A 27,695-nucleotide genomic window follows, 5' to 3' on the forward strand; every position below is an offset into this window, starting at 1 on the left:
AGTGGTTTGTTTGTTTGTTTGTTTGTTTTTTAAGATTTTATTTATTTATTTGAGAGAGAGAGACACTGAGAGGGAACATGAACGAGGAGATGGTCAGAGGGAGAAGCAGACTCCCCATGGAGCTGGGAGCCCGATGCGGGACTCAATCCTGGGACGCCGGGATCATGACCTGAGCCGAAGGCAGTCATCCAACCAACTGAGCCACTCAGGCATCCCTCAAGTGTCCTTTTTTCCAAATGGTTTAAAATAGTTATTACTAACTCCTTCCAAATTCACAGAAAGGTTATTATTCAACAACTCAACGAAGGCCTAAAGGCAATATAGAAAGCATGGAAGGCTAAAGTTTTACACTTCTTCACCAACTAGTCTATACTGATCATCTACATAAAAGTGCAGTGACTGCCATAATCCCTCAACATTTGACTCTTCACTCCTTGAGTTGGTGCTCAGAAACCTGACAGACAAAAGCAGACCTGTTGTTAGAAAAACCACAGTTCTCTAAACCTAGCACCTGATCATCTCTCTATGGCTCATCTACTCATTAATATTTTTTTAAAGATTTTATTTATTTAATAGAGTGAGAAAGCACAAGCAGGGGGAATAGCAGAGAGAGAAGGAGAAGCAGGCTCCCTGCTGAGCAGGGAGGCCAACATGGGGCTTGATCGCAGGACCCTGGGGTCATAACCTGAGCTGAAGGCAGACACTCAACTGACTGTGCCACCCAGGGACCCCTTTGTTAATATTCTTAATGTGATTTCATTAAAGGCGCTTCTTAATTCCTGCTTTAAAGAATCAGCAAAGTCACACCGGAGACAGACTAACATGGTGGTTAGTGCACTGGTTCTGGAAACAGAGTGCATGGGATCAAATCCTTACTTAACTACTGAGTAGCTGTGTGACTTCGGGCAAATGATCTCAGCCTCTATACCTCAGAGAATCGATAGTAGCAATATTTACCTCATAATGTCTATTGTAAAGATTAAATTGAAATGCTTCATATAAAGCATTAATAGTGTTTGGCTCATTGTAAGCATCTATTACATTTTATTTTTATTTTTATTATCATTCTTACTACTACAATAGATTACACTCTTAAAACTCACTGCTCCCCTACTATCACTATCTTTATTGCTCATACTTCCATAAGCAACTGACTTAATACTTGTGAATCCATTCTGCCCATGACTGCGGCTAACCACAAATGCAGTGTAAGAGCTAAGAACTCACTCAACCCCTTCTCTTAGGAGAGTGTAAGATTAAGACTCCTGTGAACTTCTGACATCCCTCTCTTGAATTACTTGCTAACAACTCTTTAGTACAAGAAACAAGAAGTGTCAAAAGGAACCATATTAAAGTATTTTTAAATTGGCCACAAGCCTAAGTAATTAAGTTGAGCTGAGATTTTAAGGAAGGTGATAAGGCCGGAGAAGGAGGGAGGAAGACCATGTGTGTTCCAGACAGGGAACAGCATGTGCTCCATCAAGCTCTAAAGCACAAAAGAATCTAGTGTGGAAAAGAAACAAAGGAGGCCAGTGTGGCTGGAACCAGCTAAATTAGAGAAGAGGCAAAAAAGATGAAAGCAGGCACCAGATGCAGGGGTCAGATAGGGAGGAGCTGTGGTAAAGAGCTTGGGTTTCATCATATGTGCAAGGGGCACCCAATTAAAGGCCTGTAAACACACAAAGTTACCCCGAGTAAGTGATGAGCAAGGTTAGGTATGAGAGTGCTAAAAAACAATCTTAAGGAAAACTCTTTGAGATCGAAAGCCTAAGTATGATTTGTTAACACTCCCTCTGCATGGATGAAGATAGTGCAGTTTCTCCAAAAACATCAGCTGGCAGCAGCACTACGGGCAGACACCTTGAAAGGCTAAGAGAGATCTTAAAACTCACAGTACCACGGCCACCATTACACATATATGAGTTTTTCTCAGTGTTTCCTCTACCACAGACCAATACATTCCCTAAAATTCATCTGCATTCAAAAGTTGTTTTATGAAAAACTCCCTACTCCAAACCCAAGCCTCCAAGGGCCACAGTTTCTTTTACTAACCTCTTCTTCCTCCAGTTTTCGTTTCTTCTCCTTCTTGATATCTTCTGTTTTAATTTTCTTAGGTTTATAATCAGCACTACAAAGGGGAACATGAATATGCAATTAACACAACTTTGACATGGTAGTTCTCACCAACAGCATTAGGACCTCTAAACTCCTCTTGGAGGCTTTCAATGCAGGTGTAACTATTCTTAGCTGGACATTCTACAGTCAGAACAGTAATGAAGAAAGAAGGCCTGACCAAGGACCAACAGTTACAGTCCTACACAGAACAAAACAATTTATACTACACATAGGCCTGAAAGAGAAGGGAGTGAAGGGCTACCTATGGAAACAGACACCAAATGCCCAGGGCAACAATGGCTACCACAAGGCAGTATCTGGCTGGAAAGGAGAGGAAAGAAATACTATATACATTCTAAATGAATACAAATGAGTTCACCAAGTATTTCTCTCCTCCCTTTCTGTCCACTTTGTACCACAAATCCTCTGTAGATTCCTGAAGCATAATAAGCTATAAAAGACTGAACATAAGGAATGGAACTTAACCTCACGGAATCTAAGAAAGAGGTACACATAAGCCTCAAATAACTGTTTTAAGAGCAATTTTATTAACTATACACTGAAACATCACTTAGAATTCACTGACAGGTACAGATCCTAGGGAAAATTGCTTTAACAGTGAAAAATTATCTGTGGCAGGAAATAATAAATTAAGGGCAACTTAAGTAATTTAAATATTCTTTATCAATTCTGTATTATTTGAAATTCATATACTAAACAAGCATTACCTTTTTAATATGAAAAAATAATAAAAATATGTATTTTCCATAGATACACTCCTTATTTGCTTAGCAAATCCTGCATCTCATAATTCAAAGATAAATATCAAAGATAAATAAGTTGCCCAGTCCAAATTCTAAATGACTAAAGTCGGGACACCTGGGTGGCTCAGTTGGTTAAGCAGCTGCCTTCGGCTCAGGTCATGATCCCAGCGTCCTGGGATCGAGTCCCACATCGGGCTCCTTGCTCCGCAGGGAGCCTGCTTCTCCCTCTGACTCTGCCTTCCACTGTGTCTGCCTATGCTCGCTCTCGCTCGCTCTCTCTCTGACAAATAAATAAATAAAATCTTTAAAAAAAAAAAAAAAAAAAAATGACTAAAGTCAATTAATAGTTTTTCTGTGACTGGAGAGACCTATATCACATTTCTCCTTTAAACAAATGCTTTTTGTTTTCAAAAAATAAAGAATAAAAAAATACTCACTCATCCTCTTCTCGAGGTCTCTTTAATGGCTTTATATCCTCTTTAGGAGGAGCAAAATAGCCATCATCTTCAGGTTCATCTTTAATTCGTGGTGGACTAAAGAAAAAAAAAAAAAACTAGTAAGTCTGAGAATGTCTACATTATGTTAAATAATCAGTAGGAACAAATCACCTCGATGAGAAGTAGCTAATGTAAGGATTAACAACATGAATTTGTATATGTTGTAAAGGTTTCCTGTAAGCACTTGTTTTCACTTAGTATCTCACTACAACCCTGTGACGCAGGTAGCACTGTCCTCACTTTACAGATGAACAGGCAACATCAAGTTCTGGGATCAGAATCTAATCAGTATTCTTTTCTATTGCATCTTAGCTGCCTTTGCCAGCATGACCCAAACAACAACAGGAACAAACTTAAATTGTTCCCTCACCTTGCAGGACAGATCTACTATGTATCCAAATCCTGCAATGATCCAAACTGGTTATTCTAGTACTCCAAAAATTTATTTCCCAAACTTGAACCTTAAAGTTCCAATGAAAACTAATCTTAGTTATATGGGAAAACAACTAAGCTGACATTACAGCAAAAGAAGGGCATGTGCTAAATGAGAGAAGAGGCTGTGAACAAACTAAAGCCATTCCAAACCAAATTCTAGTCATTGTTCAACTTCCTCCCTTGGTTTACTTACTTTATACACGGAAGAGTGCCTTGTTCTACTTTTGTTAAGACTTTTTGCCTTCTGAATGTAAAAAGATGATTCTGTTAGACAACTATTTTGAACCAGAAAGAGGAAGGAACAATTTGGGGGAGGGAGGAGGACAAAAACAAAAACCCATGGCGCCGGCAATCACCACAGCCTTGAGATGTTCCCTGGCCCAACACATCTAGGCAGAACCTCTCACTGTTGATGGCCAGAAGAAGCATATATGAAGCTAAATAACTCAGTACAGAGACCACCACCCAACAAACCATCCACCTCTAAGGGGTCCCAGGGAGAAACATCCAGATTTAGCTGCCAGGGTCAAGATATTCGTGGGGTTTCAATGCTACCACCCTGCAAACTCCCCAAGCATACTGGATCCCTCCGCTTGACAGAATCTGAATGTTTAAAGAGATTAGCTTTTCTTCCTTATTTCTGCACATTCCTCAAATGCCAATCTCTATAGCTGCTTCCCCTCACCATGGAAATCACTAACATAGTCAAGAGTCATTTCCGAATGCTTTGCACCAGAAGGAAAGAAAACTGCTACTGACCCAACCAGTTAAGTAAACGCTAGATCTTAGTACTGTCATGGGTGAAGTTAACAATATGTGGGAAGGGTTACTAGGCCTGAAGCAAGAACTTCTAAAACAATTTATCAGAAAACTGTGCTCCACCCAGTAAAGCATCTGGATGGTCTACAAAGACAAACATGCAAGCTAGCAAGCAGTCCAGCAAGGTGAACACAGAGGCCATGGCCTGGAAAACGGTGTTCCTGATCTTCTAACATGGGAAGTATGAAACTGAATCCTGGACTACACACCAAGTCCAGAGAGTCTAGTCACACCTTAGTGTTAGTTTATAAAAGTCCTAGGTGGTCTTTTGGCAGAAAATAGCCACCCTGTAATCATTTTATCTAAGAAATCAGAACACCTAGGATAGTTTTCAGCTCTAATGCTTCTTGAATTGTATTATTCCACATTCCTAGAACAGTTACAAAACGTGCCTGAAGAGGGCACCTACTTCTCCCAGTCAAGGGACTCCGAGTAGATGGCAGAATTTTCAATAATGTTCCCAGATGAAACTGAAAGGTCAGAGTTTCAAGGAAGAAAAACCTCCCAACACTTTGTTCTAGTCAATATGCAAACCCTTCCAACAACTCCTAGAAAAATCCATTCTGTCATTCAATGGAGCAAGTAAGAATATATGACCATAAACTTATTTTTAAAGCTGGATTTTTTTTTTTTTTTTTTTTAGGTAGTTGAGGCAGATGAGGAAAACAATCGAAATGGCAAAAATAGTACAGAAAAACCAACCTCAGATTGTATGCATTTTCCTCTTCTTGAAAAGAGATAATACATTTCTACTCAACTCTACATCTATCCTTAAAATGTAGACCAAGTAGGCATAGTTCTATAAACTAGAGATGAGCCTTAGAATACCGCAGTCCACTTCCTTTCGCAGGGAATATATTCCCAAGACCTCCAGTGGAGGTCTGAAACTATGATAAGTACTAAACCCTATATATACACACCACAATTACTCCTATACATACATGCTTACGGTAAAGTTTAATTTACAAATTAGGCACAGCAAGAGATTAATAATAAAAACAAAACAATAATAATACACTATAATAAAATGTATGAGAACATGATCTCTTTCTTAAAGTATCTTATTATACTGTACTAATCCTCCTTCTTGTGATGATATATAATAAATGCCTATGTCATAAGATGAAGTGAGGTGAATGACACAGGCAATGTGGCATAGCATTAGGGTACTAATGGCCTTCTGACAATGTCAGAATGAGGATCACCTACTTCCTGGCCGTGGCTGACCATTGCTAAATAAAACCAAAGAAAGCAAAACTGTGGATTAAGGTCGGGGGCAGAGGGCCGATGGGAGGAGGACTACTGTATTCCTAACGAGGAATTCAGAGTAGGGTTTTCAGGAAACTCCATAATTACTACTGACTGAATATGATGTTTCCTTTGGGGAGATATAAATGTTCTGAAATTAAGATAGTGGGGTAGGGGTAGGGGGAGGTTGTACAACCTTGTGAATCCACTAAAAACCAATAAACTGTATAGTTTTAAAGGGTGAAATTTCTGGTATGTACATTGTATCTGAATTTTTAGAAATTTCTTTCTGTTAATCTCCTCCACTCAAAACAGCCTTCTGGAAAATGGGGTCAATTTCACTAAATGACACTTCAGAGAACTCAAATTAGCTTACAACAAGTCCTCTCACTGTCAATCTCCTTGGAAACCTAGAGGTGGCCAGGTCAGTACATTTTAGGTAGGTTCAGACAACACTACAACATGAGGAGCTGGCCAAGAGAGCAGCCAAGGTACCAGAAAAGTCTTACCTAGAGAAGCCATTTTCTTTCTCCTTTTTTATTTTTGCATCCCCAGAGGCTCTAACCTGAAAATAATAGTAACTGATTAGTACCTTGAAGAGACTAAATTTGAAAAAGCCTCTTTCTTATTTGAGAACATTTGGCCTCAATTCTTCAAGCATCTTGGATTGCAGACTCACTCTTATTATTAGCAAAACTGAACAGGTAAAGCAAAGGTCTTGACATTTTCCTAAGACTGGTTTTTTTTATAGTTCAGGGTGAATTACCCAATTTCCTGAGAAATGTTTCCCCTCAAAATGGCAGCTTTTTAACTTTTAAATGATGGCGGGTACCCCTTCCTCAATAAATATACTCTCTCTCAAGGATTTGTTCTTGGCAGTGCAGAGAAAATAAAAAACAGAACAAAACAAAATGCAACAGTCTGTTTCCTGCCTTCTCTGATTTAGGCAAAGTAAATTCACATTCCCCCTCCTTTTCCAGACACACTTGGTCTTTCAAAAATCTTCAGACATACAAAAGGATACACACACATATGTATGCACACATGCACACACACAAATATGGTATCTCTAGAATTAAAAAAAAATAGTATAGTAGCTGCCTCCAGAAAGAGAAAGATAAAGGACAATGAGCAAGGGGGTGAAAGAAAGGTGTAATTTTCTTTTTTTAACTTACAACCCTGAGATTAAGACCTGCGCTGAGATCAAGAGTCAGATGCTTAACTGAGCCACCCAGGTGCCCTAAGGAAGGTGTCATTTTCATTACATTCCCTATTTCATATTGCCTGAATTTACCAAGTACCAAAGTTACTTTTTTCCAAACAGAAACTAAAATAAAAAATTTTTTTATTTTTATTTGTTTTTTACTTAAATTTTAAAAAATTTTTTTAAGTTTTTATTGGGGCGCCTGGGTGGCTCAGTTGGTTAAGCCTCTGCCTTCGGCTCAGATCAGGATCTCAGAGTCCTGGGATCGAGCCCTGCATCGGGCTCTCTGCTCAGGAGGGAGCCTGTCCCCACCCCACCCCCACGCCTACCTCTCTACCTACTTATGATCGCTCACTCTCTGTCAAATAAATAAAAATAAAATCTTTAAAAAAAAAATTTTTTTTTTAATTTATGTAAGCAATCTCCACACCCAACAGGGGGCTCAAACGCATGACCCTAGATCAAGAATCACACAGGCCTGGGACGCCTGGGTGGCTCAGTCAGTTAAGCTGCTGCCTCCGGCTCGGGTCATGATCTCAGGGTCCTGGGATCGAGTCCCGTATCAGACTCCTTGCTCAGTGCCGAGCCTGCTTCTCTCTCTGCCTCTGCCTGCCACTTTGCCTGCTTGTGCTCTCTGTCTCTGACAAATAAATAAAATCTTAAAAAAAAAAAAGAATCACACAGGTTCTTCGGACTGTGCCAGCCAGGTGCCCCAAAACAATTTTTTTTTTTTAAAGTCTATACACCATAACCCTTATTTGCAGCCAGATGAGCCTAGAGATTCTGAGAAGCTTATGCTAGTTATGCTAGAACCAAAAGCCACAAAAGCAATCACTGCTTTCACTCAGGAAGGACCATATTCAACAGAAGACAACATGGCACTAGACCTTCTCCCAAACCCAGAATTTTCCCCGTGAAAGAACACAGGCATTTCCAGAAACCCTAGATTTTTAATTTATCCATTTGCCATTTAAAGTAAGATAATAATGTGGATTGATCTGGTCCTGTGAAATTCAGTGGTAAAGGGCTTTGGTTTTTGTTGTTTAAGACTGAGACTGATGCTTAAGCTTCCTGACAAGATACTTTTCACTCAAAGGCCGTGGGATCTTACTGTGCAGTGAAGGTACTTTCATTACCTGCTTTTAAAGATAAAGAAAACAAAAAGTACAACACCCATCTCTTCCTTCCCCACTGGAAAATTCTGTACCTTTTCCTCCTTTCGTTTTTCCTTGTCTCTGTCTTTGTGTTTGTCTTTATGCTTTTCTGAACTTCCATCTTTGTGTTTGGTTTTCTCCTTCTCTTTGTGTTTCTTTTCAGAATCTTTATGTTCACTGTAAAAAAAAAAAAAAAAGAAAAAAAGGAAAGAAAGAAAAGAAAAGAAAAAAAAAGACACACAGAGTTAGCCCAGAGTAGGGACCACAAGGGTTTATTTCACAAGATCAACTCACAAGATAGCCTGAGATAACATGAAACCATGGAAACTTATGATGCCTTAAATAAACAGTCCTGACAGAAAGTTCAAGTAGACACTCTTGGCAACTGGACTTTCTCTTGTTTGATGTTTTTATTTTTTTGAAGGAGCAAAGGAACCAAATAGAGAAATGTAGTCATTCTAAACATACCAGGGCTTTTTTTTTTAAGTCACTAAGAATGTACAGCAAGCCTGCTGTTTCTACATTCTACAGGCAAAAACTACGACAGATGAGTGCTCCAAACTGAGCATTCAAATCTGATATGAGAAGGTAAAAACAATTCACCAAAAAAAAGAAAAAAGAAGAAAGAAAAGAAAAGCATTTGGTGGCTCTGTGCAGTGAACAGCCCCAAAACACAGTAGATGCTTCCTGTTAGCTTTAAGTAGAAAAAGCTAGTCACTTCTTGATGGGGCTTAAAAACCCTGCTTGGTCCTTCCTTCACAGTAAGAAAAGATCTAGCTAGAAACAAAGACATGTCCTCCTGCACTAAACATTTAAAAGCCTCTCTTCTAAAGGGGTTTGTGGACATACTGGTAAGCACCGTAAAGACACTGCTCCTCTGGAGAAGGACATAGAGAGCAAGAGCCATTGAAAGGGTTTATACCCTAGGATCTTGCTCCTGGAAATTTCTCTTTGGAAAATAACATTATAAATGATGTTCGACGTTTTCCATAACAAAAAACAAGTAAGAACAAACCAATGAAAACCAAGAAAGAAGATACAACTGTGGTAAGGAACAAAAGGGGGAACGTGTGATGTATCAAATTACACAGGCTTCCACTGAATTTTGTGAGCCCTATGAATATAGACAATGTTTATGGCCACACATGGAGAATAGGAATATCTAAAGGGACTGCAACTATATAAAAACACTGCATGAGGCAATAAGCAACACTTACAAACTATGGTTTAGGGTGGCAGAACACTGGAGGACTGTATTCTTCTGTGCACTGGGCAGGCAGTTTAGGAACCCTGTTTACTGCACCAACTGATATAATCCAGAAGTTAACAAAAGGGACTTGAATTCAAGTACTATGAACTGGGGAGCTCACCCCAGACGCAAGACAGCTGGCAGCAACCCCAGCTGACAGAGACAGTCATATAGTAAGCATTGGTTCCTGCCTTTCCCGCCACCAGAGACTGCCACTTCCCATCTGTCACATTTAGCCTTCAGCCCAGAAAAAGTAGGTATTACCAGCAATGAGCTCATAAGACTATGTCTATCCCACGGAGTTTGTTCTAAAGAGATTTTGCCAGAACACTTGGGTACACCGAAGGCCAAAAAGGGAGAATAAAATGATGGCAACCAGTTAGGTGAGAGCCATAGAACCTAGATCAGAAAAGCATCTTGTGACACACATCTTTACACGCAAAGAGTCTCAACTCAAGATCGGCATTTGGGTAATAAATAACCAGAAGCAGGAAGACATCCCTTCGAATGGGCTAACAATAATGTATAATGATGTATAATAATAATAACATATGTGAAAACACCAAGCACAATGCTTTCTTATTAAAGTGGGAGTTTTTCTTACTTTTTGTGTGGGGAGGTGTGTATCCATAAGTACTGTGGATATAATTGTTCCAAATTGTGTAGATGAACATGAATTCCTCTTACAATTAATGTTTAAAAAGCTCTAAAACTACAGTGCTTGTATAATGGAATAGGAAACTCACACACTTTGCTGGTAATAGGATTTCATACATGTAAGCTATGATCTCCTATATGTAAACTCCTGAAGAATCCATTACAATCTTGGCAACTTAGCTGTTTCACCAGCCATTCTGAAGCTGGAGAACTTAATGAGAACTGGAAGTAGAGTGCTAACAAGCTGGGAGCCATTTTTGTACAAAGTACAGGATTTTTTGGTAAAACATTGCATTTCGGTAAAAACGGACTATAAGAACACACACAATGGAGAGTGACATCATAACTGTGCTGAGATCAAGAAGCCTGGTGGGAAAATTGGTGACCATGTTGCCTCCATGTACACTGGAACTAGGTGTAGCCCTCATGAATTCAAAGTCTGTTCATGGAGAAACTTGTTGCTTCACTGCGTGGCACAACTAAATAACAACCTGATACAGCAACACAAAGGGAGGAGTACATAAACAAGAGAAAGTGGTCATTGTTTTCTTTCCATCTGACAAGTTCCTGGATCTTCCTAAACCTGTAGTCCTGTTTCTTCTAGTCCCCCTGTCCTCCTTGCTTGGAGCTTTCACATATTATTCCATTCAATCCTCACAACATTCCTGTGAGGAAGACTTTATTCTCCTCTTAGATTGATTTAGAAACAGTGGTTCAGGGGCGCCTGGGTGGCTCAGTGGGTTAGGTCCTCTGCCTCAGGTCATGATCTCAGGGTCCTGGGATTGGGCCCCGCATTGGACTCTCTGCTCGGCGGGGGGCGTGCTTCGGTGGGGGGGCCTGCTTCCCCCACCCCCACGCCTGCCTCTCTGCCTACTTGTGATCTGTCTGTCAAATAAATAAATAAAATATTTTTTAAAATTAAAAAAAAAAAAGAAAGAAAGAAAGAAACTGTGGTTCAAGGTCTAATTCAAAGTTATAATGTTAGAAAGGCTAGTTGAGATTTGGATTTAACTCGGTATTTCCACCGCTAAGTTCAGAGTACTTTCTGCTAAATCAGTATCATCACATGTCCGTGAAATTGATACCTACCACTTAAAGAAGATTGGTTTTAGAGACAAATGCATGGCCAGTGTGAGACTTGATATATAAGGTCAAAACTTTATTTTACCATCTAGAAACTTTCTAGGACAGAGATCTCGGATATCTGAAGTGATAAAATCTTTGGGATAGCTGCTCCTTATTTTGTCCTCCCATGAAACTATACATAGTTGATTCAGGAATCTGAGTTTAGGAATGCTCGCTCTTCCTCTATGTTCTACCTTCCCCCACTCTCTTTCTCAATGAAAGCAATTCCTAGGGACAATTCGTAGAAAGAACATTAGTCTGCTTCACTAGCAACTGGCTTTCTGGCCTTCCAGGGCACCCACCTGTTAAGTGTATACACAGCTCTCCAGTTCACAGTTTGCTGTTCATTATCACATGGAACAGAGATCGGGAGAAGTCAGCAAATGACAAACCTATCAGACGGTACCCAGGCCACCCCCAGGAAAATGCAAAAAGTCAATGATACTTTCTCTGCCTACTAACCAGAGAGAAATCTATTCAGGAAATTCAAAGTTCCTGCTAGAGTAGTAACCTTTTTATAGGTCATAATTAATCAAAGACCAGAATGAGATGGAACTATAAACGTGTCTTTCCAAAGGAAACCACTCTCCTCTATTCCTAACTGTTTAGATATAAGAGAGCAGGTATGAATTTCTATATACCAAGTGAGCTCAGACAATTCAAGACTGAGGACATCTTGTGGTACAAGGCATCCCATTATAGACTTAAAAATTTGGGTTTATGGAGTCCTGAACATGGTACTAACAGGTCTACTTGTCAAATGTGATCCTGTCCCTGCCTCCAGAAACAGATCACAGAGTACTGCGAGTCCTACTGCCTCATCCATAATTCCCATTGCGGCAGGAGGGCTGGCAAAGAGCAAGAACCAGTGTCATTTTTTCCTAGGAAATCTACCTGAAGTAACAAACGCATTTGGGGGACCAAGTTCTGTGATAGCGAAGCATGTCTAAGGCTGTGCACCACTGGAAGGTGAGAAGCAGGATTTGGCCAGTGGTAGAAAATAAAGCCAAGGAGAAGAATCAATGAAACAAGATGGGATTGGGAGGGAGACAAACCATAAGTGACTCTTTTTTTTTTTAATATTTTATTTATTTATTTGACAGTGAGAGATCACAAGTAGGCAGAGAGGTGGGCAGAGAGAGAGGAAGGGAAGCAGGCTACCGGCTGAGCAGAAAGCCCAATGTGGGGCTCGATCCCAGGACCCTGAGATCATGACCTGAACTGAAGGCAGCGGCCCAACCCACTGAGCCACCCAGGCGCCCCCATAAGTGACTCTTAATCTCACAAAATAAACTGAGGGTTGCTGGGGGGAGGGGGGTTGGGAGAAAGGGGGTGGGGTTATGGACATTGGGGAGGGTATGTGCTTTGGTGAGTGCTGTGAAGTGTGTAAACCTGGCGATTCACAGACCTGTACCCCTCGGGATAAAAATATATGTTTATAAAAAATAAAAAACTAAAAAAAAAAAGGAAAAGAAAAGAAAGCCAACCTGGGATCAGTTAGATTGACTAATCCTCATTCAGGATTTCCTAACATGTATCTCTTTTTCCAAAGAGATAGGCTTAAAACTAGTTTTGACTTTCATGGTGGCTTGAAGAACACCTTATCTTTTCCACTGATAATGAGTTGACAGAAGGTCTGACCAATGTAGAAGAGGAGTTCGCATGTTGACTGTTTTAAGAGATGTTACTCTTTTCCTTATATTGATCCTGCTACTTTTCCATACATAATTGACACAATATGTCAAAGTCATAAACTAAGCTTCAGTACAACTGAAGGCTACAATACGCCAGTTCAGAGGCAGTGCACAGATCACTGAAGCATGCACTAGAAAAACTTCAGTGGGGCGACAGGGGACAATAAACCAAAAGAAAGGCTATTACTGACCACAGTAAGAAACCCAAATATCTGAAGAAAAAATACATTTTGGGGTGCCTAGGTGGCTCAGTTAGTTAAGCATCTGCCTTCAGCTCAGGTTATGATCTCAGAGTCCTGGGATCAAGCCCAGCATCACACTCCCTGGGCTCTGCAGGGAATTGGCTTCTCCCTCTCCCCTCCTCCACTCTCTCACTCATGCTCAAATAAAATCTTAAAAGAAAAAAAGAAAAAAGAAGAAATACATTTTAAGAATGAGTGTAGTCTGGGGTACAGTGAAGGTCAAAATACACATAGTAGCTAGCATTCCTAGAACCTCTGTAATGGTCACATTTTTGGATGAAATATGAATTTCACTGGTAGAACTCGGGGAGAGAAAACACCAATTATTGGCCAGGTTCAGAAGCTGACTCCTTGGCTCAGGACTCATGTCTCTCTGGGAATAAGATCCACCACACTAGCAAAACCTGGACAAGCAAAAGTCAATGCCAAAGAGAACAAATGGGAAGATTCAAAGCCACATTTTCAGAGTGTTCATGCTTGTCTTATGTTTCAATTAGCTAAATTCCACTAAGGAAAAATGTAACCTACACTATTTTTAAAATGATAGGTTTAGTGAAACCTCTGGTCTTTGACTTCTGCTGAGGTTGAGCCAACCAAGAAGACTGATCAGGGTTCCTGTAAAACACTGAGACAGAGGTGTAGAAGTAGGGAAATAGCAGTAGGAAGCTAGGAGGAAAAAGTATTTTCCCGTTGGCCCAGGAAGGCACCTGCTACCCCTCTAGGGGAACAACAACATATCTGTGTCTCATTCTGGGAAACTAGGATTTTGGCTGTGGGAAACTATTTAAATCTATTTAAGAAAACAAAAAAAAGTCTGTCCTCTATCACCAATAAAAATATTTAACAGATATTTGAAGAGGATAAGGGGCCACACACTCTTCTAAACAGTTTAAATCACCATGACAAAACTCTGAGGTTAAGTATTAGTACTCAATTTTACAGATGTGGAAACTGAAACAGAAAGGTTAAGTAACTCATCCAAGAAAACACCTCTAATGAGAGGTAATAAGGATTTAAACTCAGGCAACCCAGTTCCAGAATCATGCACTTGACCATTCTGTTACATGACTTCTCAACAAAACAAAAAAGAAACACTGCCAGAGAGATAGGATATTGCTTCCTATCTTCTGAGAAAAAGACTTAGCCACTAACTGCTAAGAGAATAAATACGTCCTGCTACAGGCCCACTCTTAAGGGCAGCAGAGCACAGCAGGGTGCAAACCCATGGAATCATAGGGAATTCCTATGAAGAGCCTCAAGAGCTTCCAGGCTATGGAGGGAGGAGATATTCACAGCCCTTTCAAGGAAACCAGGCAGTTACGGCTTAAGTAACATTTGCTAAATTAAAAATTCTAGGTAAATTCCAAAGTTGTCTCTGGAAAGCAGCGGTCAGTTCCTGAAAGGCTCTAAGAAATGAAGGTTTCCTAATGCACATCATCAATTACAAGTTACTAAACAAAATCATAAGAATTATGAAAACTTTGAGTGAAATGGAATTTTAGAAATTATGTATAGACCCCTCATGCATTTGGTGGCTAAGTCCTCTATCTCCCTTTCTCAATTATTTTTTTTTAAAGATTATTTATTTATTTATTTGACAGGCAGAGATTACAAGTAGGCAGAGAGGCAGGCAGAGAGAGAGGAGGAAGCAGGCTCCCTACTGAGCAGAGAGCCCGACGTGGGGCTCAATCCCAGGACCCTGGGATCATGACCTGAGCCGAAGGCAGAGGCTTTAACCTACTGAGCCACCCAGGCGCCCCTCAATTATTTTTTAAAAAATTTTATTTATCTGAGAGAAAGAGAGTGAGAGAGAGCATGAGAGAAGAGAAGGTCTGAGGGAGAAGCAGACTCCCTGCAGAGCTGGGAGCCCGATGTGGGACTCGATCCCGGGACTCCAGGATCATAATCTGACCCGAAGGCAGTGGCTTAAGAGGGAGCCATCTAGGCGCCCTCCCTTTCTCAATTATTATTATTTTTTTAAAGATTTTATTTATTTGACAGAGAGAGAGAAATCACAAGTAGGCAGAGAGGCAGGCAGAGAGAGATAGGGAGGAAGCAGGCTCCCTGCGGAGCAGAGAGCCCGACATGGGGCTCGATCCCAGGATCCTGGGATCATGACCTGAGCCGAAGGCAGAGGCTTTAACCCACTGAGCCACCCAGGTGCCCCTCTCAATAATTTTCAATGGCTTCTTGCTCCCTTCAGATTTAAGTCCCAACTTGGTGAAACAACACTTAATATTTGCCTCAAGCTGCTTTTTTGGGCCCCATTTTCTATCCCACCTTCTGTTAACCCGGGTTCCACCTAACTGGATTCTTCCAAGAACAAAGTACATTACGGAGTGTCCATGTTTTTGTAATGGTTTCCCACTGTCTGGATGCCATCTTTCTAGCCATTACCTTCCCTTGTCAAGATCTTTTTAAAATAGATATATACATTCTTTGAGAGGGAGAGATCACAAGTAGGCAGAGAGGCAGGCAGAGAGAGGGGGAAAGCAGACTTACCACTGAGCAGAGAGCCCAATGCAGGGTTCTATCCCAGGACCCTGAGATCATGACCTGAGCTGAAGACAGAGGCCCAACCCACTGAACCACCCAGACGACCCCTTGTCAAGATCTTAACTATTTTTCAGTGGCTAGCTCATGAACTTTAAAAAAATAAAATAAAATAAAGAAAGATTATAGTTCATTATAATACAGCTCGATATAACTGAAAACTAGGGTTCCAAACTGGATGTTATCAATAATTAACTACTAAATTAGATTCCAAGATTACCAAAATTAACAAAGATTACCAAAATTAAATTAGATTCAAAGATTACCAAAATTATCTGGAGATAATTTTTATAAAAATTTTATTTATAAAATTTTTATAAAAAATTTTATTTTTTTAATCTACCAGGATTTATGGTAATCACCACCACACCATCATGTCAATTATTTAGTATGTTACTGTTTCCAAAGAGCTTTCATCTGCAGAATTCCAATGAATTCTCCCCAACAAACCTAAAAGCTTGACCAGATCAATACTGCTATCAACACTTGACCAAAAACAGAAAACAAGACCCAGAAGTTAAAACAGCTTCAATTAGGACACACAACTAGTAAAATGTAGGACGCCATTAGTAAATGATAGAACCTGGCCTCTCGACTTCTATTTTTGTGTGCTTTTCACTGTATCATACTGGGTCCCCCGTGAATGGTGATGGTACTTCAGTTTCCTTCTTTCTAAACCACCAAACTTCTCTACCTACTCAGGTTAACTGTCCACTTCTCCCCCCAGACACGTAGATACAGGAATATGCAGATAAATTAAGGGCTTTGGCAAACAGTTCACAGATTAGGGAGCAAAAATGTCTTTTAAATTTGATTCTGTTAAGAAAAACTTCCCCTGAGAACTGGTTGCTTAATTCCAGTGCCTAGGATCTTACATTCTCTCAATTCTAATTCAGGTAGAATTTGGAGCTCGGAAAGCAGAAACCAAAAGCATCCTTATCCTCAGATGTTTCTCGCATTTACTGTACAGATTAGCACTGCCAACATGGCTGGAAAAGCACTTCCCTTACTATTTCACAGCAGTGCTTTTCTGTCTTCCCTGGCTTTCCACACATTTGTCACTCCAGCCTGAGTGCCAGGCTTATAATTGGCAAGAGACACACAGTCAAAAACTAGCAGGAGGGGTGGGGGTGGGGGGACCTAGCAGGAAGAACCTTTTCACATATGAAGTCCTTTATTTCTAAAACCACCCCCCCCACAACTGCTTTTAATAATGTTGTTTATATAAGGTCTAGTATTGAAGATAATTTATGACTAAAGATGCAACTTTCAACAAAAGTATCTGGTGCGATCCTATAAGCAGTGATTCTTAAGCATCTAGAAAGAATATTCCCTTTGTTTCTTTTGGGAGGATTTATATATTTTTCAAAAGGACCTGAAGTGCTAAATGTTAATGCCACCAGAAAGAAGCAATGTCAGAGACAAATAATAGAAGAAATTATTTTTATTTAACTTTGGCATAAATTCTTCCTGCAATATTATAGGCCAAAAAGGCAATAGTTGGAGATGGGGTTTCCGGAGGATCATAACTTAATGAGATTAATACCTTTATTGATAAAATCTTCAGGGACTTGGGGCCCATAGAGAAAGAGGCAGTGCCTGAAAGGATCTGGCATTTTAAAATCTGAGATGCCAACTACATGCACATAAGAAGGAGGTGCTTGTATTTACAGTTTAGCTACACAACAAACCCTCCTTAGGAAAGATCCTTTTCTTTTACTGAAAGGAAAAATGCAGTGGAGAAAAAAAAAACCCAGAGGCCCTGGTTGCTCATCCTTGCTCTGCTAATACACCATCATGTGACTTTGGGCATGTCAACTCAGACTCCCGACCACACAAGGAGAGCAGATGGAACGATCTTTTAATAACCTCTCCCTCATTTTGTACCTTAAGTAAGAACAATATAGGAGAAAGTGTATGAGTAAGATGGGATCTCTTGAGGGATCTGGGTCCTAAATGAGAAATGATTGATGCTAATATCCAGCAGAAGAGGAAAGACACAGAAACACTTTAGTATAAAACCTGTTTTCTTGTAATAGCAACAAAATCATGCCGAATTTATTAGCAAATACTGGAATAAGATGGATATAATAAAATGAAGCATTTTTTTAAAAAAAGATTTTATTTGAGAGAGAGGGAGAGAGGGTTCATGAGTGTGGGGAGAAGCAGAGGGAGACGCAGAAGCAGACTCCCTCTGAGCAGGGAGCCGGGCACAGTGCTTGATTCTGGCACTCTGGCATCATGGCCTGAGTCAATGGCACATGCATATGCATAACTGACTGAGCTAACCAGGTGCCCCTAAAATTAAGCATTTTTGAAGAGAACACGTTAAACCTTAAATATCCTGGGCTCCTTAGAGGTGATCTAAACAATCGTCCAAGTTTCTTTAATCTGCTACAGAAGGAAAATGAAGAAGCCCAAAACTACTAGAAAGATCAGAAGTCAAGTAAAAAAGGAACACAGTGTACAGGATTTACTGAAATACAGATATGTAACCAATACACTAGCTTTGTTGCAAAGAGGTAATGTGTCAGCAGAGATCAAAACAGGAAGTATTTAAAAGTCTGTTTACAATGCATCATCTGGTTAAACTGTCTTAAACTTATATGTGAATTAAGATTCAGGGCTAGACTTAGTCATGTGTAAACAGCAACCCAGGCCAGGTTTTTCCAATGCCTCTTGGAAAACAGACCATTATTTCTTAAGTATTTTGATTAGAAATGAAGAAAATATTAAAAGGCACAAAATTGTGTTCGAACAAATTCCTGAATTTGCCTATGCCATCATTTTAGGGAAGTATGTTTGATAGAGAGGTACAAAATACCACCTCCTCTTATTTGTGAAACAGTTCAAAGTTGAAGAGCTTTTGTATTTCTTGACTACCCTAGATTCCCCCCTGAAGCATGTAATAATATGCAGGACCTGAAAAGTTAAGTTGAGAAAGGTCAGGTAACCTAATCAAGTCATGTGGACCCTAAGCTGAAGCACCAGGATGAGGTTTTCTTCTAGACAAACTACAATGGACTTTTCAAGAAAAATGACACCAAAACCATATTCTTTTTTTTTTTTTCCTTTTTACAGATTTTATTTATTTGTCAGAGAGAGAGAGAGAGAGAACGTGAGCGCACGCACACAAGCAGGCAGGGTGGCAGGCAGAGGTGGAGAAAGAAGCAGGCTCCCTGGCAAGCAAGGAGCCCGATGTGGGACTTGATCCCAGGACTCTGGGATCATGACTTGAGCCAAAGGCAGTGGCTTAACTGACTGAACCACCCAGGTGTCCCATACAGTCTTTATTTTTTAAAAAAGGAGATTTTGGTAAAGCAGAGAGGGCCAAACTGATGTACCAAAGCCTTTTATGCCACTTCTACTTAATCTTTTCTCCCACAACGATAAATTTTGGTTGGTAAAATCAGATATGGCAGAGAAAAAGGGATCAATCTTTAAATGTTGATTTTTTAAATATTAACCTGTATTTTTTAAAAGTTTTTTTGGGATGGATTCATGGTAACACAGAAATCAGCGTTTCTTTATATTAGCATTCTCCTCGGGTGATGAAGTTTTTCATTGTCAAAGACTGCCTCATTTTTTGGTACTTCACATCAGCCAGCACAGCATAAACATGGAGACAGAATAAAAATACTTGTTTGACATGATCCAACAATTCCACTCCAAAGTATTTATCCGAAGAATCGAAGGCAGGGACTCAAATACTTGTAACACCCATGTTCACAGCAGCGTTACTCACGATAGTCAAAAGATGGAAACAACCTACACATCCGTCAACATGGGAAAGAGATTTCTAACTGTGGTGTAGACACACAATGGGAATATTATTCAGCCATAAAAGAGGAATGGAATCCTGAAATGAGACAATTATGGATAAACCGTAATAATGTTAAATTAAGGGAAATAAGCCAGACACAAAAAGGATAAATATTTTGTGATTCCCACTTATATGAGGTACTAGGATAGGTAAATTCATAGAGACAGAAAATAGACTAGAAGGTGCCAAGGGATGGGTGCGTGAGAGGAAAACGGGAAGCTATCATTTAATGGGTTCGGGATGATGAAAAATTTCTGGAAATGGACACTGGTGATGGTTGTACAATACTGTGAATATACTTAAAGTCATTTCAAAATGGCAAAACAAAACAATAAAACCCCTGGCAAAACACATTATACATATTTTACCAAAAAGTAAAAACTTGTTTGAAAAATGGGATGGCCAAGGGGAACAATCCTGTAGAAGATTAAGACTATGTGAAAAGAAGAGAGAAGATGGTAACTGATGTACCCATCGGTCATGCACTCACTGATTTAATACATATAGATGAGTTAAGTGCCAGCTATCTGCCAGATACTATACTAAGCCTTGAGAATGTAAAACGAATCAAACAGACATCAACTCTACTCTCAGAGACCTTAAAAGTCTAATGAGGAACACAGAGAAGTAAAGAGACAATCACAACACCAATGCAACTTGGCAATTACTATGATAAGAACATGTTCAAGGTACCAGAGAACACAAAGAAGTGGCACTCCGTATGAAGGGGTGGGCTGAAAGGATGCCTGAAAGAAGTAAAGTCTAAGCCTCAACAAAAAGGACAGTAAGTGGGCAACAGAGAACTCCAGAACCAGCATGTTTAAAGGCCTGTGGGTGTCAGAAAACATGTTGTGTTTGAGGAACTGAGAAGTTCCACCAGACTGGATATGGAATATGAGAGAAGGGGCAAACGGCAAGAGAGGTAGCAGAGACAGCCAAAGACACAGGATTGCTATATGCACTGGAAGGAGGAGATGAGAAAGGTGGTCAGAAAGGTGGAAAAGAAGAGAGGCATGAAAGGCAAGAGAAGTGGTCTTAAAGGAGGGCTGGACTCAGAATATGGAGTATGTAGGCAAATGTGCCATGTGCCAAAGATCTGTATTCTGCTGTTGTTGCATGGAATACTCTATGAATTTCAATCAAATCAAGTTAGTTGGTGATGTTCAAGTCTTCTACCTCATAATGATTTTCTCTCTGCTTATACTATCAACTGAGAAAGAGGCAGTAATATTTGACTATAAATATAAACGGTCTATTCCTCTGTAGTTCTTTCAGTTTACTTCATGTATTTTAAGGCTCTAATATTAGTATATAAACCTGCATAATTGTTATGTCCTTCCAACTGGTTCTTTTTTATCTTTATGAAATGAACTTCTTTATTCTTGGCAATATTCTTTGCTCTCAAATCTACTTTGGTCGATATCAATATGGGCTAAACAACTATAAACTGGAGAAGATACATGGGAACTGAGACTGAATTCATCAACTACTGGCATTAAATTCACCAGAGTAACAAAAATGGTTAACTAGACGATCAAGTGGTAAGAAATGAGTGAGCGGTAAAGGAAAAAAGACCACAGAAGTGGTAGATGATACATAATGTCCCCACTAGAGAAAATCTAGTTATTTTAATGATTCACAAAGACTTATTCATAAAAAGATTCATTAGAAATATCTTAAAGTTTTTAATGGTCCATTAAAAAAAACAGACTTAGAAAGCAATTCTCACTTTTAACTTGTCTGGAAACAATAAGCCAAGCTAATAAAGCAGTTCCAAAAGACTCAAGGCTGGACACACTTATTCCAATGCACAAGTGGTCTTTACATTGCCTCCCCCCACTTTTTAAAAAAGATTTTATTTATTTATTTGACTCACAGAGATCACAAGTAGGCAGAGAGGCAGGCAGAGAGGGGGAAGCAGGTTCCCTGCTGGGCAGAGAGCCTAATGTGGGTCTCAATCCCAGGACCCTGAGATCATGACCTAAGCCAAAGGCAGAGGCTTAACCCACTGAGACACCCAGGCTCCCTTACATTCCCTTTTAACAAAACTTAGGCCACTCTGAGAATATCAGATAGCATTCTCCCCAATTGCCTTTACCTCAAAACGGAAGCGTAAGTCCTTATTTTCAGCAAGGGGTCACATATGCAAAGATACCTTAAGTCTTTGGGTTTACCACTTGTTTCTTATACCCCAAAACAGGAGCAAAACAAAAAGAAAACATCTTTCTGAGGCTTGAATCCAAAGGCACCATTACTGAGTTACATTTATATTGGTGGTCATTGGTTTGCGTGAGAACTAAATGCTTGATAATCTGATGAAACTAAGAATGCTCTCTTCAGGAAAATCTCAGATACCCAACCTTTTGCATATGATTTTAGGGGCTCACATACCACAGAAGCCAAGGTAAGAATTTTTTATTTATACCCGTTAAAGTACAGAAAGAATAAAAATATATGTACATAATGCCGATCCAGTCACCTTTTATCAAGGCAGGTTCTCTGGATATCATGCATAACAATCAATTCATAGCTTACTTATGAGAAGGAGAGTGAGAATCTTAAGCAGGCCCCATGTCCAGCACAGAGCCCAATGCACGGCTTGAACACACAATCCTGAGATCATGACCTGAGCCAAAATCAAGTGTCAGACCATCAACCAAATGAGCCACCCAGGTGCCCCCTAAATTTTATCTTTTTTAAAAATGTTATTTATTTATTTGAGAGACAGAGAGCAAGAGAGTAAGTGAGTATGAGTGGGGAGAGGAGGAGAGGGAGAGGGAAAAGCAGACTCCCCTCTGGGCAGGGAGCCTGACGCTGGGCTTGATCCCAGGACCCCAAGATCATGAGCCAAAGGTAGATGCTTAACCAACTGAGCCACTCAGGTGCCTCCCCCTCCAATTTTATTTTTAATGAGCTATATATTGAAAGAAAATGGTACGTCTTGATCCGAACAATAGCATGCCCAGTAAGGCATGAATTATCAAGGTTGTACTCTTCAGCAACTCTGGAATCAAATACAGTCTCTGTTTACTCTGCTATCCATGTGACTTACCTGTGGCTCAAGTTAAGGCCTATTCCAGGTGAGCCAAGCCAGCCACCCCACTGCCAAATGATGAGGGACCTTGCTGGTTTAACCCTTACCTGTTGCTATGTTTGGACTTTTCTCGGTCCTTCTCCTTATCTTTCTTGTGCTCTTTGTGCCGGTGTTCTCGATCTTTGTGTTTATCTTTGTGTTTATGAGAATCTGCAACCATAAAAGATGAGTCAGTTAAGAAGAGCCATAAGCTATCTCCTCCTCACCTACCTTGACAAGCTAGTCAAGAAGCACAATGATAGGATTCAAATGACAAGGTAGTCCTAACAGCACATTCCACTGGAAGGAAAGATTTCACAAAGCCACACAGACAAGGCATCCCATTACCCTGCTTCTAAAACCAAGACAAGTGTTAATGAACATGAAGGGGAAAAGGGAATTAATTCTACTGTAAAAGGAAGCAACTATTTGGCATTCTTTTCCCAGATCTGGTACTACTGAGACTAAATCATAAATGATACAAAAGGATAAATCTTGAACACTGACTCTCAGATCAAATGGTTATCTATTTAAGTTCTGGAAAATCCAAGCCTCGAGATATTTTTTTAAGAGAGATGTTTTAAAACCAACTACGATAAAGTATAATTTCTATGCAGTAAAAATACACATTTCAAATATACATCATCCAAGAAAGTTTCCCTTACACCCATCCCCAGTCAATCCCAATCTTTCAACCCCACCCAAAGCAACCAATAATTTGCTAGCACTATGGATTAGATGATATCTAAAGTTTTATATAAATGAAATCATACAGGATTTACTCTTACATCTGCCTTTTTAACATGTTCTTTTTGACATTCATCCATGTTGCTGGATATAACAGTAGTTGGTTAAGATTTTACAGCTAAGTGGAATCCCACTGTTATGAATACACTGCAATTTATACTTATCCATTCACTTGCTGAAATACAATTGAGTCATTTCCAGGCATAGCTATTACGATTAAATCTGCTATAAACATTCATATACAAGTCTCTGTGTAGACATGTTTTCATTTCTTTTGGGTACATACTTAATGAAATCACTGGGTCATTTGGTAAGTGTAACTTTAACTTTATACAAAACTGCCAAACTGTTTTCGAAAGTGGTTGTACTATTATACATTCCAACCAAAATGCATTGGAGTTCCAACTGCTATAAATTCTCTTTTTAACACTCAGTATTACCAATCTTCAATTTTAGTCATTCTAGCAGGTATGTAGTGGTATCTCAATGTTGTTTTAATCCAGTTTCCTAATTAAATAATGGGCATCTTTTCATTTGCTTACTCGCCACTCATGTATCTTCTTTGATACATGAATTTTTTGATACATCAATCTTTCACTCATTTAAAAAGTATTTGTCTTATAACTGAGTTGTGTAAGAGTTCTTTATACAAAAAAAAGTTCTTTATACACTATAGATTACAATCTTTTTGTTGGATATATGTATTGTGAATTTTTTTCACAGAAAACATTTTGAGTTTTACAGAAGTAAAAGACAGGGTTCAGGGAGCCTGGGTGGCTCAGTGGGTTAAGCCACTGCCTTCGGCTCAGGTCCTGATCTCACGGTCCTGGGATAGAGTCCCGCATTGGGCTCTCTGCTCGGCAAGGAGCCTGCTTCCCCCTCTCTCTCTGCCTGCCTCTCTATCTACTTGTGATCTCTCTCTGTCAAATAAATAAAAATACAATCTTAAAAAAAAAAAAAAAAAAGACAGGGTTCATTTTTTAATTTACAAAGATGTCCAGCTGTAGCACCATTTTTTGAAAAGATGACCCTTCCCCCCAGTGAATTGCTTTGGCCTATTTACTGAAAATGAAGTGGCCATATAATCCAAGTCTATTTCTATTCCAGCTAAGTGGAATCCCACTGTTATGAATACACTGCACTCTATTCTATCCTTACACAAACACACACTATTTTGATTCCTATAGCTTCACAGTAATTTTTTTTTTTTTTTCACAACAAGTTTTGAAATCAGGTTATAAAAGCACTTAAGTCTTATTTTTTTTCAAAACTGTTGTGGCTATTCTATGTCTTCTGCATTTCATAGAAGTTCTAGTTTCAATTTGCCAATTTTCAAAAAGGAGAAGAAGAAGAAAAGCCAGCTGGGAAGTGTGTGTTCATAGAACAATTTGGAGAAAAATGACATCAAAACATTTTTGTGTCTTTTGATCCATGAACATGGTATCTCTCTCCATGTATTTATGTTAGTGACTCTCAAATTTTATTGTATTTAAGAATTATCCCAAGAGTCTATTTAAAATGTAGCTCACTGGGGTGCCTGGGTGGCTCAGTGGGTTAAAGCCTCTGCCTTCAGCTCGGGTCATGATCCCAGGGTCCTGGGATCGAGCCCCATATCCGAGCCCCATATCCGGCTCTCTGCTCAGCGGGGAGCCTGCTTCATCCTCTCTCTCTCTCTGCCTCTCTGCCTCCTTGTGATCTCTGTCTGTCAAATACATAAATAAATCTTTTTTTTTTTTTTTTTTAAATGTGGCTCACTGAGGTCAGGTCACCCCAATGTTGAACATGCATCAATTGGAAGTTTATGTACCCAACACATGTGTGATGGGTTTTAAAATCTAACAGTCCAACAGATTCTTTGGTATTTCTCTGTTCAAGGGGTATGGCCTAATTTTCTGCTCCTTGAGTACAGGATAGACTTAAAAACTCATTCCTAAAAAAACAGGGTAAGACGGAAATGTCAGTAGGTGACTTCTGCCACCCGGTCATAAAGGCACTGGATCTTTTTCCTCGCTCTGGAGGAAGCCAGGTGCCATATTGTTAGGACACTCAAGCAGCCCTAGGAGAGGCCCATGTGGCGAGAAATTGCCACGTGAGTAAACGGTACTGGAAGTAGGTCCTCCAGTTTCAGGTAAGTCTTCAAACAACTGCAATCTCATGACAGACCCTGAGCCAAAATCATCCAGCGAAGCTGCTCCTGGATCCCTGGCTCACAGAAACTATATGAGAAAACAAGTGTTTGTTGTTTTAAGCTGTAAACTTTGAAGTAACATGTTTTGTATAAAAATAGGTAACTAATGAAAATGTACAGGCAGTGTATATGTTCATCCAATTCCTGGCTCACAGCAAAAAAGTCACATTTGATATAATCCACTAAGCATTTACTCTGTGCCAGACCATAAGGAAACAAAAACTTCATGACTGTGTCCCTAGGTATAATAAATTCTCATTCCACAGAAATGGGAAAAATAAAATCATATGGTGTCAAAAAAAGCAGAACTTAAACCCAATCTTCCATGTAGCATACAGAACCCTCTAACTTGTCTCAAGTCTACAATTCTAAAATGCTGAGTTAATCCAATACACAAAGGTGGTGACCCCTATTCACTTGACAGTAGTAAAAACCCACACAAATGCAAGCTGGTGCAGCCACTCTAGACAACAGCATGGAGGTTCTTCAAAAAGTGGAAAATAGAGCTACCCTACAACCCAGCAATCGCACTACTGGATATTTACCCTAAAGATACAAATGTAGTGGGGCGCCTGGGTGGCTCAGTGGGTTAAAGCCTCTGCCTTCAGCTCAGCTCATGATCCCAGGATCCTGGGATCCAGCCTCACATGGGCTCTCTGCTCAGCAGGGAGCCTGCTTCCCTCCCTTCCTCTCTCTCTGCCTGTCTCTCTGCCTGCTTGTGATCTCTGTCAAATAAATAAATAAAAGCTTTAACAACAACAACAAAAAAGATACAAATGTAGAGATCTGAAGGGGCATGTGCACCCGAATGTTTATAGCAGCAGTGGTGTGTATGTGTACACACACACACACACACAGGAATACTATGCAGACATCAAAAGAAATTAAATCTTGCCATTTGCAATGACTTGGATGGAATTAGAGGGTATTACACTGAGCGGAAATAAGTCCATCAGAGAAAGACAATTATCATATGATCTCCCTGATATAAGGAACTTGAGAGGCAGACTGGGGGGAATTGAGGGGTAGGGAAAGAAAAAATGAAACAAGATGGGATTGGGATGGGGACAAACCATAGAGACTCTTAATCTTACCAAAAGACCTGAGGGTTGCTGAGGGGAGAGGGGGTGTGGAGAGAGTGGGTTATAGACACTAGGGACAGTATGTGCTATGGTGAGTGCTGTGAAGTGTGTAAGCCTGACGATTCACAGACCTGTACCCCCTGTGGCAAATAATACATTATATGTTAATAAAAATAATTAATATAAAAACATTAAAAAAAAACCCACATGACAACTGACCCCAAACTAAGGACTTAACCATAATAACAACAAAACATACTACCAGCTCTACAACCTGGAATGAAATAGGTGTTATCTGAATTTGTTTATAGGTCAGATTTAACAAATAAGAAAGAGAACATCAGGATCTGCTATATTATGGCCCGTGAGTATGGCAGGGACATAGTATCTTTTTTAAAAAATTGCTTTGTGCATAATTCAACAAACACATAAACAAACAATATGGAAAAGACTAGAAGACAGATACCCAAATGTAAAAGTACTTATCTGTGGGTGGTAAATTCATGAGTAACCTGAGATTTTGTGTGTATACTCTGCCATTTCCCCCATGATGAATCACTTTTATAATAAAAAATAAGTTATTTTTGGGACACCTGGGTGGCTCAGTGGGTTAAGCCCCTGCTTTCAGCTCAGGTCATGATCCCAGATTCCTGGGATCAAGTCCCACATTAGGCTCCTTGCTTGGCAGGGAGCCAGCTTCTCTCTCTCTCTAATAAATAAATAAAATCTTAAAAAAAAAAAAGTTATTTATAAAAAATTAACCAAGATTTATCGAAGATTTGGCAAATACCCATGTACATGAGGAAAAGGTAGCTTAATTCACTAAAAAGCACTAAATTTAAAGAAAAAGGAAATTAAGTAAAAGATGAACTGAAAGTAATTCCACGTAGATTTCAGATAACTAGTCTGCCAATAATATTATCTTTTATTTTTTAAAACATTATCTTTTTAAGGGCACAAAACTTCAAAACTGATTTTAGAGGTAGGTCCCCAGGTCTTTTAAAGCAATTTCAAATGTAAAAACTC

The 27,695-nt window shown here is 39.6% G+C and overlaps 1 protein-coding gene across 1 annotated transcript in view; it reads right to left on the reverse strand.

Annotated features, from left to right (window-relative positions):
* TOP1 (DNA topoisomerase I) overlaps positions 1–27,695 on the reverse strand; it is a 97,571-nt gene that overhangs the window by 40,543 nt on the left and 29,333 nt on the right. Inside the window, exons 3-7 of the mRNA XM_059133157.1 lie at positions 22,721–22,823; positions 8,290–8,413; positions 6,388–6,443; positions 3,317–3,412; positions 2,053–2,128 (exon numbers count right to left, since the gene is read on the reverse strand). Of these exons, the coding sequence (XP_058989140.1) occupies positions 2,053–2,128; positions 3,317–3,412; positions 6,388–6,443; positions 8,290–8,413; positions 22,721–22,823 (455 nt within the window). The remainder of the gene's footprint in view (positions 1–2,052; positions 2,129–3,316; positions 3,413–6,387; positions 6,444–8,289; positions 8,414–22,720; positions 22,824–27,695) is intronic.

Source organism: Mustela lutreola, chromosome 9 (genome assembly GCF_030435805.1).
Source record: "Mustela lutreola isolate mMusLut2 chromosome 9, mMusLut2.pri, whole genome shotgun sequence".
NCBI lineage: Eukaryota > Metazoa > Chordata > Mammalia > Carnivora > Mustelidae > Mustela > Mustela lutreola.